At 37.8% G+C, this 14,869-nt stretch overlaps 1 protein-coding gene across 3 annotated transcripts in view; it reads left to right on the top strand.

Moving 5' to 3' along the window:
• Positions 1-14,869, top strand: part of MYOT (myotilin) — a 51,688-nt gene that overhangs the window by 31,043 nt on the left and 5,776 nt on the right. Inside the window, exons 1-6 of one of the 3 annotated variants that reach the window (XM_083354365.1) lie at positions 225-415; positions 3,250-3,845; positions 6,433-6,586; positions 9,976-10,077; positions 12,851-12,897; positions 13,376-13,508. In XM_083354365.1, coding sequence (XP_083210491.1) covers positions 3,415-3,845; positions 6,433-6,586; positions 9,976-10,077; positions 12,851-12,897; positions 13,376-13,508 — 867 coding nt within the window. In that variant the 5' untranslated portion in view covers positions 225-415; positions 3,250-3,414. Of the gene's footprint in view, positions 1-224; positions 416-3,249; positions 3,846-6,429; positions 6,587-9,975; positions 10,078-12,850; positions 12,898-13,375; positions 13,509-14,869 lie in introns of those variants that run through there. The other 2 variants (XM_083354364.1, XM_083354363.1) reach the window with 2 other exon arrangements.

Here is a 14,869-nt window from a genome sequence, read left to right as displayed (position 1 = left end):
TTTTCGCCTAAAGAGCCAACCGCACCGAACTTTAGGTGAACAAGCTCGGTTACCGTCTCAATTAGCTGCGCGTTCCTGAATTATACGCGAGCGTAAGGAATACTCTGCGCGCCTTCCAGCAGCCCCAAGCGCGTCTCGTTTCTCGCGGGCGCTAGTTTGGATGGCCGGGGAGGGGGAGAGCCGGGCGGGGTGGAGAAAGGAGGGAGGGGGGGGCGCGAAATGCTCTTATTTTGACAACTCAGCCGGGTGGCTGGACGAGCGAATACCTCCGGTGTCATTCCCTGGCAATTGTCCGCGCTCATATTAAAACTTAAGTAGAGAGGTACTATGATTCTAGTCTGTGTTAGTGGAGGGCTGGTTTCCCTTCCCGACACCGTTTCGTAGGCCCGCAGGTGATCCCTTCCTTTGCTTACAGGTAAGTCTCTCTTTGTTCCCACCCCACCCCACCCCCGCCGCCGCCGCCGCCCTGTTCGGCTCGCATCGCTGTAATTCAGGGGGGTCTTCAAACTTGGCCCTTTTATGACTTGTGGACTTCAGCTCCCAGAATTCCTCAGCCAGGCATGCCTGGCTGAGGAATTCTGGGAGCTGAAGTCCACAAGTCATAAAAGGGCCAAGTTTGAAGACCCCTGCAGTGTAATTCATCTTTGAGGCGCTGTACTTCCAAGGAAAGCCCAGCGCGCTACGGCGGGACTGATTCTTTAAAAAAGAGCGCAGGTGGTGGGTTGCTTTGCGCGCGCGCGGGCGCGCGGGCGGGCGCTTACGGGCCGGGAGGGTTCGACTGAGGTACCCCAGTTGTAGCCCAGCCGTTTTTGGCGAACCTGACCCGCGTGTGGGGTGGTAGTTTGAAGGCTCACGCGGGGCATTTGGCTCAAAGGGGGGGAAGTGCGGTCGGGCCAAAGTGGCCGAGCCCCCCCCCACCCCCCCGGCCAAGATTGACTTCTAAGAAGGACGTTAAATCGTTGCGCCAGGTCGTGACCGCATCTTGCATTTCAGAATTAAGTTACGCGAGACGTTTCGTGGTCCAAATTTAGAAAGTCGGTGTCTCTTGTAAAAGGACTTAGTAGATTCCCTTACTGGGTGGAAGGGAAGGGAGGTGTGTGTGTGTGTACTGGGTGGAAGGGAAGGGAGGTGTGTGTGTGTGTACTGGGTGGAAGGGAAGGGAGGTGTGTGTGTGTGTGTGTGTGTGTGTGTGTGTGTACTGGATGGAAGGGAAGGGAGGTGTGTGTGTGTGTGTGTTTTCTTTCTTTGTTTTACGAGCTTCGTGTGAAACTCGTGTAGTGGCCGACTTTTATTTTAAAGAGGAGGAGGAGGAGGGTTAATATTAAAATCTGCAAGCTGTTTTGTCGCGCTTACTTGAAGCTGATTCTAGCGTCTGGGACGCCTTTTCCTAGAACAGGGGTCTTCAAACTTGGCCCTTTTATGACTTGTGGACTTCAACTCCCAGAATTCCTCAGCCAGCAAAGCTGGCTGAGGAATTCTGGGAGTTGAAGTCCACAAGTCATAAAAGGGCCAAGTTTGAAGACCCCCTGTCCTAGAAGGTTCTGGGTTGCGCCAGTTGCTGCGTTCGTTTCGTGGTTCAACTTAGAACTATAAGATTAAAAAAAAATACTTAACCGCTTGACGAAGTACAGTTATCGTGCGTGGTGTGAAAAAAAAAGTCAAAATGAAGGGCTTCTTTCATCAGACGTTTTTTTTAAAAAAAAAAGCCGAATAATTTGATCTGTCTGAGGAATGCATGACCTCATGGAACCTAGTTTAGGCTCTTCCTAGGAGAAGGAAGGCGGTATGCTGGAGGCATATATAGCAGCAGAACAGCTGATGTGAAATTCTGTAGACGAAAAATAGATATTGCAGGGATTTTAAGTGGGAAGGGAAGGAATAGCTACTCTTATTTACTGCCATTTCTCCTCAAATTTACTTCTTCTGGAAGTTTCTTTGCCCTTTTTTTAAAAAAAAAAGTACTGTAGTTTGCTCCATATAGCTACATTGAGAAATTTGGCACACAGCTGACAGTTTGAACTATTACTTTTTTTGTTCAAATTAACTATTTTTTCAAATAACTATGTAATTCATTTACATTCATTTACATTCATTTATAATTGCAACAACTCAACAATAACCCAACTTATGTGTGGGATTTGTGTATGGAAAAGTGTCTAGACATGCACATGTGTTAGCAATCGTGATATATCACCATATTCAATGAACACAGTAACTAAAATTACTTCAGTTATAGCCAGATTTCTTGCTAACAATATCTGTAAATGTTCTATTTTTTAATCCTAATTGAAGTAAAATGCTGCTTGTCTAGACAAAAAAGTGAAAATAATATCCTACATGAACTTTATCTTTGTACTTTAATTATAAATCTGCCTCATACAGTTTTTCATTAGTTTCAGAAATATAAATGCTAACCAGAAAATTGAGATATAGTTTGGCAGAACTTTGGTACTAAGATCTAGTTAGAATTACATGTATACAGAACTATATTTTCCATTACAAGGAATTTGAACATAGTCCAGAGGGGGGAAAGACATGATTGATCTTGGGGTTCATAACAGAGTTTGTTCACTTGGAACTCAAATTTTGTTTGATTGATAAAACCTTAGCAGTAGAAGCAAGGAACATGTCTTTGTCGTAATGTATTTTTATTTGAATACGTTGTTTTAAGTGAGATGAACTGATAGAATTCAATGTCTACTTGTGGTAATTTTTATTTACTGTAGGAAGGCTTTACAGTTTACACGGATTAAAAGGTCTTGTAGTAAAGTCTACCCTGAATCCTTAGATGAGTGAATTGTATCTTTAAATCATAACTAGAGTTAAAATTTGCAAAAATAGTGTATTGCTTTCCAGTGATTTCAGAGAAAGGGTTTAATGTATGTTTAATTGCCATGCAGTTCGCAGGAGGGGGTGGGGGATTGCAATGAAAGGCATTATAAAAATAAATTGCATATTCTGCATATGAGGATGGTGTTTATTAAAATAACTTCTGTACATTCAAAACTTTTAAGCGACTGTGAGTATTCCTAGAACATTTCATCATGTTTATAAGGAAAATGTTTAAATTATTATGGGGGGGAAAGATAAAGCAGGCAAATTTCAAAGATAGGTAAAAAACATCTTGTTCCTGAGAAAAATGGAACAAATGTTAGCATTTGTCCATTGGTTCCCTTCTAATTTGATTGTCTACATAATCTTGTTGCATGCCCATTTATTTCTATTCTTATTTGTATTGTTTTCCTAAAGGGATTATCTTCATCAAGACAGCTACTCTTTGCTGAGGCAGGGATTCTGTCCTCCTAGGATCCCTGCCAAGAAAGGCCACAAAATTTATCGTCTCATTCTTTCCAACCACCAACCCAAAGTCTATTTTCACCTTCTAAAACACAGGACAATTGTGAAAGCTTACCCATGAGTGTCAGTAATCTCCCATCTGTGTCCTCTATGTACCAACCCAGCATGTTTAATTATGAGCGTCCAAAACACTTTATCCAGTCTCAAAATACATATCAAGGGAAGCCACAGCCTCCAGGATCAAAGACCTCTGCTGCACATCTGAGCAGACAAACCAAGCAGTCTTCCATTTTAATCCAGCCTTGTAATTCTAATGAGAAGAAATTTACTTCCTCTTCATCGCTGAGCTCGCCAATCTCACTCTCTTCGCCTTCATATAGTGCTTCATTTCCCGTAACACCCGCATCTGTACAGTCTCCTGCTAGCTCATCATCTGGGCAGAGAATTTCATCCATGCATAACCAGTCCCCTGCAGCATTCCTTTGTTCTGTGTTGCCCTCTCACTTTGATTATAATAATAGCCAAGGTCCGTCCTCGGTGGACTCAAAGTAAGTATGCTCTTTCCCTTGCCTTGAACTGTGTGTAGGTGCATTCATGAAAACCTGAATGCTGTGTTCCTGTTGTGAGTGAGCTATGCTGCATGTAAGTGTTGAATGCAGTGATGGGAATTAGAAGGGGAAATTCAGGAATGGAAACTATAAGCGCTGTTAATTGTGCAAGCTCTGTTTTGTTCCAGATGCCAACTTTTGCAAAATGCACAGAGGTTTCCCAAGTTTTATATAAGCAGTGATGGCTGAAAAATAAAAGTAAAGGCAGGATTCCATCCTGTTTAAACAAGCCCTGAAAATGAAATCTAATTCTGGAAAATGATGCATTAGTCTAGTTGACATATTAAAAACTAAATCTATTAAGTATTTATCTCAGGATAAGATTAACAGATTGAGACAAATGTTCATTTTTTAAAATTTTATTTCAGTTCATTTAATTATTATTGATTTATCCTGTGTTTTTATCCTAGGTATAATACATAGCTTTAGCACAATTCCATCAAATAATTTAAGGATTCTTATTTGGGAGTAAACACTATTTACTGTGAAAGGTTTTACATGTGTCACTAGATGTATTTGTGCAGTATACAAGACTAGTTAACCACATTTTAACTTAGTGTGTTGGGGGAAATCCAGCCCATGTATCATGTAAATCCAGAAAGCTGAGTTGAGCAAACTATGATTATGGTAACTATGAGTAGGCTTGTTGTGCAAATGCTGCCACTGTTTTGGGGTGTATGTTCATTAGTGTAGATTTGATGAGTTGGTTTACAGTTGCTGCTGTCATCTTTAGCCATTCTGGCTAGGATGAACTGTGATCAACACATCTGACAGAAACAGTTTTCATTGCTGCTTAATTATTCAGTTTTAGTCTTTTCCTTAGGGCATTTCCTACTTTAGTTCAGTTTGTCGTAGGCACTAAGCAACTGATCTGGAACAGATGGCATAGTTGGGTACAATCCAGCCCTGAATGGAAAATACATCTCATATCAGTGAAGGCTAGATCCTACCTCTTCTACATTATATTTTTGCCACTGTATAATGAATCTTACCCTGAAAAAATGGAAAAAGAAAAGGTGTTTCTTTTTTTTAGAATGTTTTAAATGTTAAAAAAAGCTTTATTGAGAAAAAGCTAGGTAAATATTGGTATACAGCTTTTTGACAGCTCTGATTTCTGATAGAGCACAAAACATTCAGGTGTTACCTACACAAATCTTTATGCTTACCAAGAACTGGCATCCACATTCTGCATAAAAATCTGATGGCACTAAGGTTCAAGAGAATGAAGAATTTTTCCTAGTATTAATGGGATCAATAAAGTAAACTAGGGAAGAGTGCCAGCTGTAATTTTGTTTAGCAGATTTGCATACAATGGTTATATATTTCTGAACTACCTACCATAATGCATTCAAAACTAAATTCTATTATATGAAATATTAAACATGTAGTCATTCTTTGCTTTCAACATCCTGTGACGCAAAAAAATTTTTTTTAAATAAAATAGTTACATTTCAGTTAAAATTTTTAAAAATCATCTTGTGAGGCAAGAAACCGTAATTAATCTAGAAGGTGGAATCATGATTTTACCTGGAATTAAACCCCTGACAATAAGCAAGAGATAATTAACTTGATACAGGAATTGATAATAAGTAAACAAGACATCACAAGAGATTTAACATTACAAAATAGCAAACGATTATGGGATTGTATTATCAAGCTTCTGTTAATAGTAATTTGTTAACAATTTGCTTTTATGCAGCTATAGTGTATCATTAACAATTGCTAATGATACACTATAGGTGTTTAAAAGCAAATTAATTGCTAATAAAAATGAACTAAATTTGCTAGCTTCATCAAGGCTTAATATGAATATAGGTTATGTAATGCTTAATTTTTGTATATAAACTAGAATATTGAATGAGTGATGAAGATTTTGACAGCACAGTTTTTCCCTGACGCGCATGGTTTGAAAAGGTTAGAATCAAGTAGAAAGATTCTGCTTCTAGTAGTTGCTATATACTAAGGCATTCTGGGAGTAGTTCAAGCAAAATTGGCTTTGGAGGTAGTGATTCTCACAGCTGTCCTACTGTACTGATTTACTTTAGATTTCTTAACCCCACACTCAGCAGAACAGATTTTATAAAGAGGAAAGGAAATTCATTTGTTATTTGACAGCAAGCATTATAAACGAGCATTTGTTTGATTTTTTTTCCTGAAAGGATTGTTCTTGGTCCTCAAAAGCAGAAAAATGATCGAACATTAGTAATTCCAATGAAACACCACACTTTGTTTCTCATACCTTATATTTTATAACCTCAACTGAAAGATCCCACAGAAAATTTTTAGTTGGTCAGTTAGGATTTTACAGCTTAATAATTATGGATGTTTCTCCTCTTTGAGGGCCAAATTTTTAATTTTATATGATATGTAGCATATAGCAGACTCTATACACATGGCACTGATGGGTTTCTCCTTACACATCAGCTACAATATAAACTTAAAATAGCATTATCTTCAATAGTATGTCTTTTATATTCAGCTCTATTTAATAATTACAAGATCACCCTTCTTTTCCTTTAATTAGCAGTTATTCAAAGCCTATGTACAGCCCGCAAACTGATAGCCTTAAACAAGTACCAAAGACTTCTGACAAAGAGATACAAGGAACGAAAGACGCCCTCATTCAAGATTTGGAAAGGAAACTGCGATGTAAAGATAACCTTCTGCATAACGGGAACCAAGTAAGATAATGTATAGAGAATACATATAAAAGGGAGGGTAGGAAATTACTACTTACGTAAGCTGAATTACTCTGAATTTCTTTCCCTTGCTTCCCTATACTAATTAAGCTAAAACCCAATTCTGAAATATATGCATTTACAAGGCATATGTATGCTAAAATGGCTACTTATACTGTTCACTGCCTAACAAGATGACCACTCAGGGTTAACTGAGCAGTATGTTAATATTGTCTATACTGAGTTCAGAATTGGGATAATTCTGGATTTCTGTCCTTCAGAGAGTGTTGAACTCTGGCAGTATTAGAACATAAGTTCTTATTCAGGCACCTTGGCATGAATTATTTCTTGGCTTACCAGTACTTACATCTTGATCAAATGCCACTTACGGATAATAGGTCTGGGATTTATATTTGGACCTCACCCAAGGGGAAAAACATTTCTGAGAAATCAGTTCCTACTTGTGATAAGAATGAATCCCTTCTGATCGGCCAGTTATGAAAAGAAATAGGGGGCAATTAATTACAAATAACTTAGGGGTAAAGCTGAAAAGCACCACCATGTATTGTATGTCCCCGTTTTCCCTTTATCATGACACAATAATCTAGATAGGTGTTCTGACATCATTACCCTGTTTTTCAGGGTAGAGAGGAAGTGGGAGAAAAGATATATAATGTGACAAGGACACCCAGAAAATTGAATTAGATTCTAGAGTGACAGAAAATGGCAGCAGTTCTGTGCTGTTTATATGTATAATTCATGTTTCTCTTATCCATCTAAAGAGTGCTGTTGCACTCTGTCCATCTTTCATGTTTCATTATGAATGAAACTATATTAGGTTCTCCTAGGTTCCCTTTCATGTGTTGTCAAGACTAAATCTAGGCCGAGTGAGTTTTATGTTTTTTTACATAAGTGTAGATATGGGAAGTTAATATAATGTTTTATTCATTAATTAGATAACCATTATCAGCTTAGGAGAGGCACTTTCCTAACCTTTCTGGAATTGTGATTTGGTCTAGTACTATATTAAGCAAATATTTAATTAACTATGGTTTATTTAATTACAATAGGCTGGGTTCACTCAACATACTAATCCTTAAACCACAAATAGTAGCTAGGATCATACAGGCCGAAATTGAGCAAAGCGTGTAGTTGAATCTTGCCCCATCCAACCTGCTACAAGTCCCACTGTACAAAAATCCTCTCTTCACCCCCACCCATCCCCATTGCAGACCAAAGAAAAATAAAGAAAAACGCTTGCAGTACTATTGCCCCATTCATAATGTTGGGTGCATCTGCTTGACCATATTGGAAAGAATGTAGTCGTTTGGATGGGGAGTGTCAATGAAAATCTATTAAACCCTTTGGATTTTTGAGATAAACCTGTTTGGGTAACTGAAGCATGGGAAGTGGGGTAAACCAAGCACTGTCACAAATCCAGTTTTATTGTATACCAAAATAGGTTGCAACTGGGCTGAATATAAAACTGGCTTAGCTGCTCAATATGGAAAACAGAAATCATATGAAATTACTCTTAGTACATAAAGTGGCAAGTGTATTTCTGTAACATGGTTTTAGCAACATGCAACCGCTTCTAAACAACTGAAAGACCACCATCCCCAACAACTCCAAAACCTGAATTAGTGTTTTTTTTTAATAAGGAAGTCAAAGGCAAGTGCATGAGATCATATCAGTTTGCTTGTGGAATGGGCTCCAAAACGGAGGGGTTTTTCTAAGTCTACAGTTTATTACTGTTTCCATGGGTGGAAGAATGAGAGGCAGTTATCAATAAGATATACAGTATGACCTTTTTTCATAGAAAAAGTTGTATAATACAATATCCTTAAAGTGTGGCAGTAGGTTCCACTGATTGAGCTGAGCATCTTGCATGTCACTGAGGTGTGATATCCTGGCTTACAATAGAGGGTTGCAGTCTTTTTTCAGAGCAGAGAAATACATAATTGGGTGGTATTGTGTTAAAAATGAGAAGTTGAGGCAAGGCAGAAATATTCAGCATTATTAATTATTACCCTCTGCACATTTAATAGTTTTGTTCTTGTCATGTTAACAATTACCATTTGTTACCTACTTTTAGAGGAACTCTGGCTGTCACAACTATTTGCTGAAGGGGAGGAGGGGCAAGAAAGGAAGAGTGCTCCTCTGCTTTTTATGCAAAACTGTTATTAAAATGTTTAAACCAAAAGATAAAAGCTAACATGAGCTAATATAAAGGAAGAAGAAGTAAAAGCAAAAGGTGCAATAAAAGGAAAAATGTTACAGAAAAATAGAAAAAAGTATAAAATGGTATCTCCAGTATTCTTCACAGCATAGCAGTTATAAGTACAAATATATTTTAGCCTCTCTCTCCAAACTTACACTTTATTACTCTTCTTTTGATAATCTGTCCTGTCTAATAAAACCACAAGTTCATTCTTTTTATTTTTACACAAAAAGTCCGTCTGAGGCTTCTAGTCAGCAATAAATGTAGATAATGTCCTTTCTCTAATCAAAGATTTATTGATTTATTCATTATCAGCAAAATCTGTCAACTTCACAACCATTCCTCTATAATGACTAGTGTTGAATCTTTCCATCTCTGTATATACAGTAATCTTGTTGCTATGATCATACATTGAAATATCTTCCATGGCTTTTCTCTAACTGGCCTTTGCTCTTTTTGTATAGTCTGTACATGTGTCTTTTGCTGGAGCATAAGTATGTTGTGCCAATTGTAGAAGAATAAAGGGCTGGTACAAATTCCCTTTCCTTTAGATCAGCCTCTAGAAGAGTAACAGTTTACAGACAAAATTAAAATTTTATTGACCCCTCATTGTTTCCACGTGTTGTCATTCAGTCTAGAAACTATTTATCAGCTAAATGTCCTTTTCCCCCAGGATTTTTCCTTTGGTTTAGATATGATAACCTTTATTGTCATTTTTTACTATGAGCACACTGGCCCATATTAAAAATGAAATTCTGTTGCCTGCTCTCAGAAGAAAGTATATATCCATACACCTACATAACACACATATACACATGCTATGAGTTATTTATAATAGCAATATGGCAGTAAAGGATCCTGTTGAATGGCTAAAAAAACACAAAGGTCTCACCTCAAATCACCCACAGTCCTATAAAAACATCTGTAGATAGTCCTCTTTTTCCTTTGGGTTGCTTTATGAAGATTTGGCTTCTACCCAGTTAGAGAATTCCTGTAGTAAAAGTATGCTGCTTTCACATCTGCAATTAATAATGATTAAAACAGTTTGTCCTGCTCTTATCAAAGCGGATAATTCCCAGGTCATCTTGTAGTGAGCTCTGTTACATGGAATGGAAATTTAAGCATTCACTGATTTTTTCTAATGTTCACATTCACTTTTCCTTTTAATAAGCGTTTAAGCTACGAAGAAAGAATGGCTCGCAGGTTACTTGGGCCAGAGAATGCTGCATCTATGTTTGTACCACAGAATGAACAAAATGCACAGGACACACAAGTAAGTCTTAATTTTTTCCCTATTCACCCAAAAACTGAACTGAAATCCAAACTGTTCCCCATAATCATACAAATGTAGCAGAAGTTTTCCTGAATGCAATACAGGTTGTCCTCAACTTACAACCACAATGGAGCCCAAAATTTCCATTGCCAAGGAAGACATTTCTTAATTGAATTGTGCCCCATTTTACAATCTTTTTTTTGCCACAGCTGTTAAGTGAATCACTGTAGTTGTTAAGAGAATCCTGTGGTGGTTTCCCCCTTGATTTTGCTTGTCAGAAGCCAGTTCAGAAGATTACAGATGGTGATCACATGACCCCAGGACAGTTCAGTTGTCATAAACACATGCCAGTTGCCAAGCACCCAAATTTTGATGACGTGATTGTGGGGATGCTGCAATGTTTGTGTGAAAAACGGTCATAAGTAGCTTCTTTCAGTGCCATTATAACTTAGAACAGTCACTAAACAAAAGTTTATAAGTCAAGAACTCCCTGTATTTGAAACAAAGCAAGTTACCAAATGTTGAATGGAAAGATAGTGGCTCATTTCAGAGACTATGCCACATCATGGTTTGTTGAACAAGTCATGGTAGCCAAGTTCACCCATAATACAATCTACACTGTTCACAAGCCACAATGCCTAAGTTCATATATTGTGCTAAAATAAAATAAAACTCAGGCAAAACATGGATGAGGTGGGATTTGTCTCCAGGTTGTCTGAGGGATAGAATGATAGGAGGAAGAAGCTATTGTCTCTACTCATCCTGAACTGTTCTGTTACAGCTTATTGTTACTTAATGCACAAAACTTTCCACACATAAATTGTTCCATGTGTGGAACTGCTTTTTACTGTGGTTTGTGCCCAAAACATACAAAAACGTGAAATGTGTTTTGCTTAGACCATGAACTCGAAATGTTTATTCCAGATACATGCTTTGTGCAGTTGGAAGAATGGGAGGGAAGTAGATGCTTTCAAGTGCAGCATATCCCCCTCCCTGTTCTCCCCCATCTCGGCACATGTGTGTCTCCACCTGCTCCTAGCTGCCACATGTCTGTCACCCTTAAATTCAAGGGCAGGCAGGCAGGTTGGAAATACTGTAATTGAATTTGGGATCAGCAAAAGCTATTGGGAGGGAGGAGGAAAAAAGACAGAAGGTCAAATGGCCTACATGCAGGCCATGCGGAAGAAGAAGGGGGAAGAGGCGTATTATAGCTTTGCCCTTTTTGCCCTCTTTGATGCTTGATTCCTAGCCATTTCATTACCAGGAAAATCCCTGAAATTTTCTTGGCAAGATTTTGGAAGTGGATAAAGCTGAGTGACTGGCCAGTACCCTTTCAGAGTTGAGAGGCAAAAGTGGGGTAAATAGGGGAAGAATAGAGCAAAAAGGCATGGAGTCATAAAGTCGGGCCCAGGAAGCTTAAGGCTGAGGTTGGGAGCAACCAAGCAGTCACAGGGACTAAGCGTGTCCTATATAAATGAGAACGATAAAATCATACAAATAGATGGAAAAGCTGACGGAGGCCATGCATTTGCCCCATGAAATTAGAGTGAGGGTGGTTAGCTTTCAGATACATAGTATTTGTCACATTAATTTACATGGCAAACTTGAAGACGATGTAGTAAGGAAAAAAATGATCAGCAAAGCAAGGACAACAAAATATTGTGTTAAAAAAGGTATTCCTTTACCTAACTGTTGCTTCTGGGGTTTATTCAGCCTCTGGATTATTTCATACTGACTACTTAAAAAGTCAGTGGTGATTATATATTTATTTATGAAGTTGATAGTATCTCATCAGACCATAGCCAATTGAAGGGCAAACATAAGCTACAATTCATACGAAAGGCTTGATGAAGTTTGTCTGACGTATTAATGCGCTGCAAAAATCAGCATTCCAAAATATAGTCAGCAGATGTTTAAAATTTGCCACAGAGCTCATATCCTACTATGATGGATGTGCACATTCCTAGAACTGTTTGAATTGCACTACCTACATCTAGCTGTTCTTGTCATCACTAAAATGGCAAGCATATTATTGTACCTAAGTTATACTTTGAATTTCTTCAAAATTTGTTTCAGAAACAGAATATTAAAATAATATCATGGTGAAGATATTATTTTAAGCTAAAAAAGTTTTTTAAAGGTTACATAGCCATTTCATGTTGTGTAATATTTTGTCAAAGCTCAGGTAGCTGTGATCTAACAAGGAAAATATTTTCCAATTTAGGATGTGTTAATTGCTATTGGAACCCTTTTGTGAGCATGTACAACTCTGTGCTCTTGCCAATATTCTATTAAAATGACTCGACTGCTATTCCTGCACTCCTGAAGGACAGTATGTCCCTAGGTCTTATTTTAGTGACTCAATAGCCTCTCTTTTCTAACAAAGACTATATGTTTCTCAAAATACTGTGCATTATGACAAAAAACTTTTACCATTCTATAGGCACATGTGTTTCTCCTGAGAAGAACAAGGGGTCCAATGTTCTGTCTTAAGAGTGGCTGGTGGAGGCCCACAAATACCACATGAGCACTCTGAAACCCTCCCAATTGTTATTCACAAGAATAACAATTGAGGTTCTTACTGTGTTAAAATAAAATAAAATGAAGTGCTGGTACCAAAGTATGTAATTCTATATGCTATAAAAAAGTGCCTGTGATTACATTATTAGTTACCTGGCAAGTTTAAGTAACTGCAGATCTGCAGTTTATGACCTTTTTACAGAATTCTGTAGCTATAATGTAATGATCACTCACCTCTTTTTGTTGTCAACAGCAAAACTTGGAAAGTGTACGGCTGCAAGTTCCTCCTCATCACGTAAGGTACTGGCTGTGGCTATGTTTTATGATGCCACATTTTATCCAAGCAGGAAAATATTTTGTGTGAAACGCTAGTTCTGCTATACTAGGCTGAACAGTGAATGAATTGCAAAAAAAGCTGAATGTACTAAAATGGTTTGGCCACTGTTGGATTATGAGATTTAAGATACAGGATAAAAGTTGTGATTCAGATCATTTGGACATTTAGAAGATGACAAATTCTGAGAATAAATTACAATTGGTTTGACTTATGGGAAATATTAGGGCACTGTAATACCATAAGCCTAGGAGCTTTCATCTGTGAAATAGGCACAAATCCCGGTAGTTTTCTTAGGGAAGGGGCAAACCCAGAAATATAGTTTCATTTTGAAAAGATGATAATTTAGCTATTACGCAGTGGAGCTAACCTTGCAGGCTGGGTGGCTTGAGAAAGGAAACTTATTGAGAAATCATTTTATTGCCTGTTTCATTTGGAATATAGGAATAGGCCATCTTCAAGAGGAGAAAGAAATGATCAGGGCTCAATTCAGGAGAAATTTTTTCCACCACGTTTCGTGCAAGTGCCTGAGGATGTAACAGTTGAAGAAGGAAGATTCTGTAGGCTTGATTTTAAGGTAATAAATGCATTCTTTCCAGTTTTTTTGAGACACAATTAATACTGGAATTTTTAAAATAATTTTTTGCTAGTTTAAAATTTTGGGAATCCAGGACTCTCTTTCAAGCAGGATTAAAATAGATGGGTCTTAAAAGGTCACATTTGGAACATGAAGATCCTGTATTTTTCCCAGGCATCTGATACTAAGAAAGCAGATTAAGCATCTCTCCATTCTCCCTGAAACTGCATAATCTCTCTTTAAAGCCATCTAAAACTATTGACCCTCAGATATTCTGGTACCAGATTCCATAGGTTAATTATAGAATTTTAGTAAGAGCGATTTAGGATAAGGGCCCAAAGCCTTCTTGAGCAGATTAATCATCCATTGTCACAAGCATTCTTTTTTTTAATATTGTAGCTATATGACGCTTGAATCAGAATCTTCTGTTGTGAATAGGGTTTAGTTGTAATATTGTGGACAGTTGGCAGTGAGGTTCACAGCAACAATCACTGGCTTCATAATGGTGGTTGTGACTGGATGAGTAGAGTTGTACTCTTTTTACATGCATGCAGTGTATGAAACACAGGTTAAAAAAATGTTTTTACCAGTGACCAAAAGGATTGCACCCACCATTTTGAAGTTAGTGACTTTCATTGCAGATGACCCTTAGATTTGAGTAGTAGGCTACCAATATTCCTTTATTTTACTATATAGCCTTATTTGCTGGTGGATAAGAAATTTGAAAGGATCTCTAATCTACAGGCATTGTAGTGGTGATTATAACAGGGCAATTCGTGTGACAGATGTATTCTGGCCTAGTCTTGTATGCTTAACACATTGCTCTTTTTGTCCTAATTTTAGGCCGTACAGTGAATTTCATATAGGTAGCACTATATTTACATTTCGATATATCACACAGTAGACCAGTTCTTTTTATGTAAAAAAAAGAAGCCATTCTGTGTTTTTCTGCTGCTTTGTCCATTTTTTATTTAAGCACTAGAAGCTCAAATTGGCAAACTTTAAATTTTAAAGAATTTCAGTTACTTTCCCTAATTTCAGCCATTTGGACTGAAACCACAAAAGTCAGCTTATCCACTTAATTGTGTACCTCCTTTTTTGTAGTCATACACTGTCTATGTGTTAAAGCTGCTTCATGTATTACCATATTAATGCAACTGCAAAATAGGTATTTATAACACACAATTTTGGTGTATGTGTGTTGAGGCACCATGATCTCCTCCTATTTCCAAAGCATTTTAGTCTGCCATATATGCATGTCAGAAGCTTCCAAGAGTGTAGAATTTATTTGTTTATTGGGGAGGGGTCTGCTACCAAGCCTATAGCAATCTTGTTTTATAAAAAAGTCCAAATCTCTATGA

This window comes from Vipera ursinii (assembly GCF_947247035.1).
Source record: "Vipera ursinii genome assembly, chromosome: 2".
NCBI lineage: Eukaryota > Metazoa > Chordata > Lepidosauria > Squamata > Viperidae > Vipera > Vipera ursinii.
This window is presented reverse-complemented; position numbering and strand designations above follow the sequence as displayed.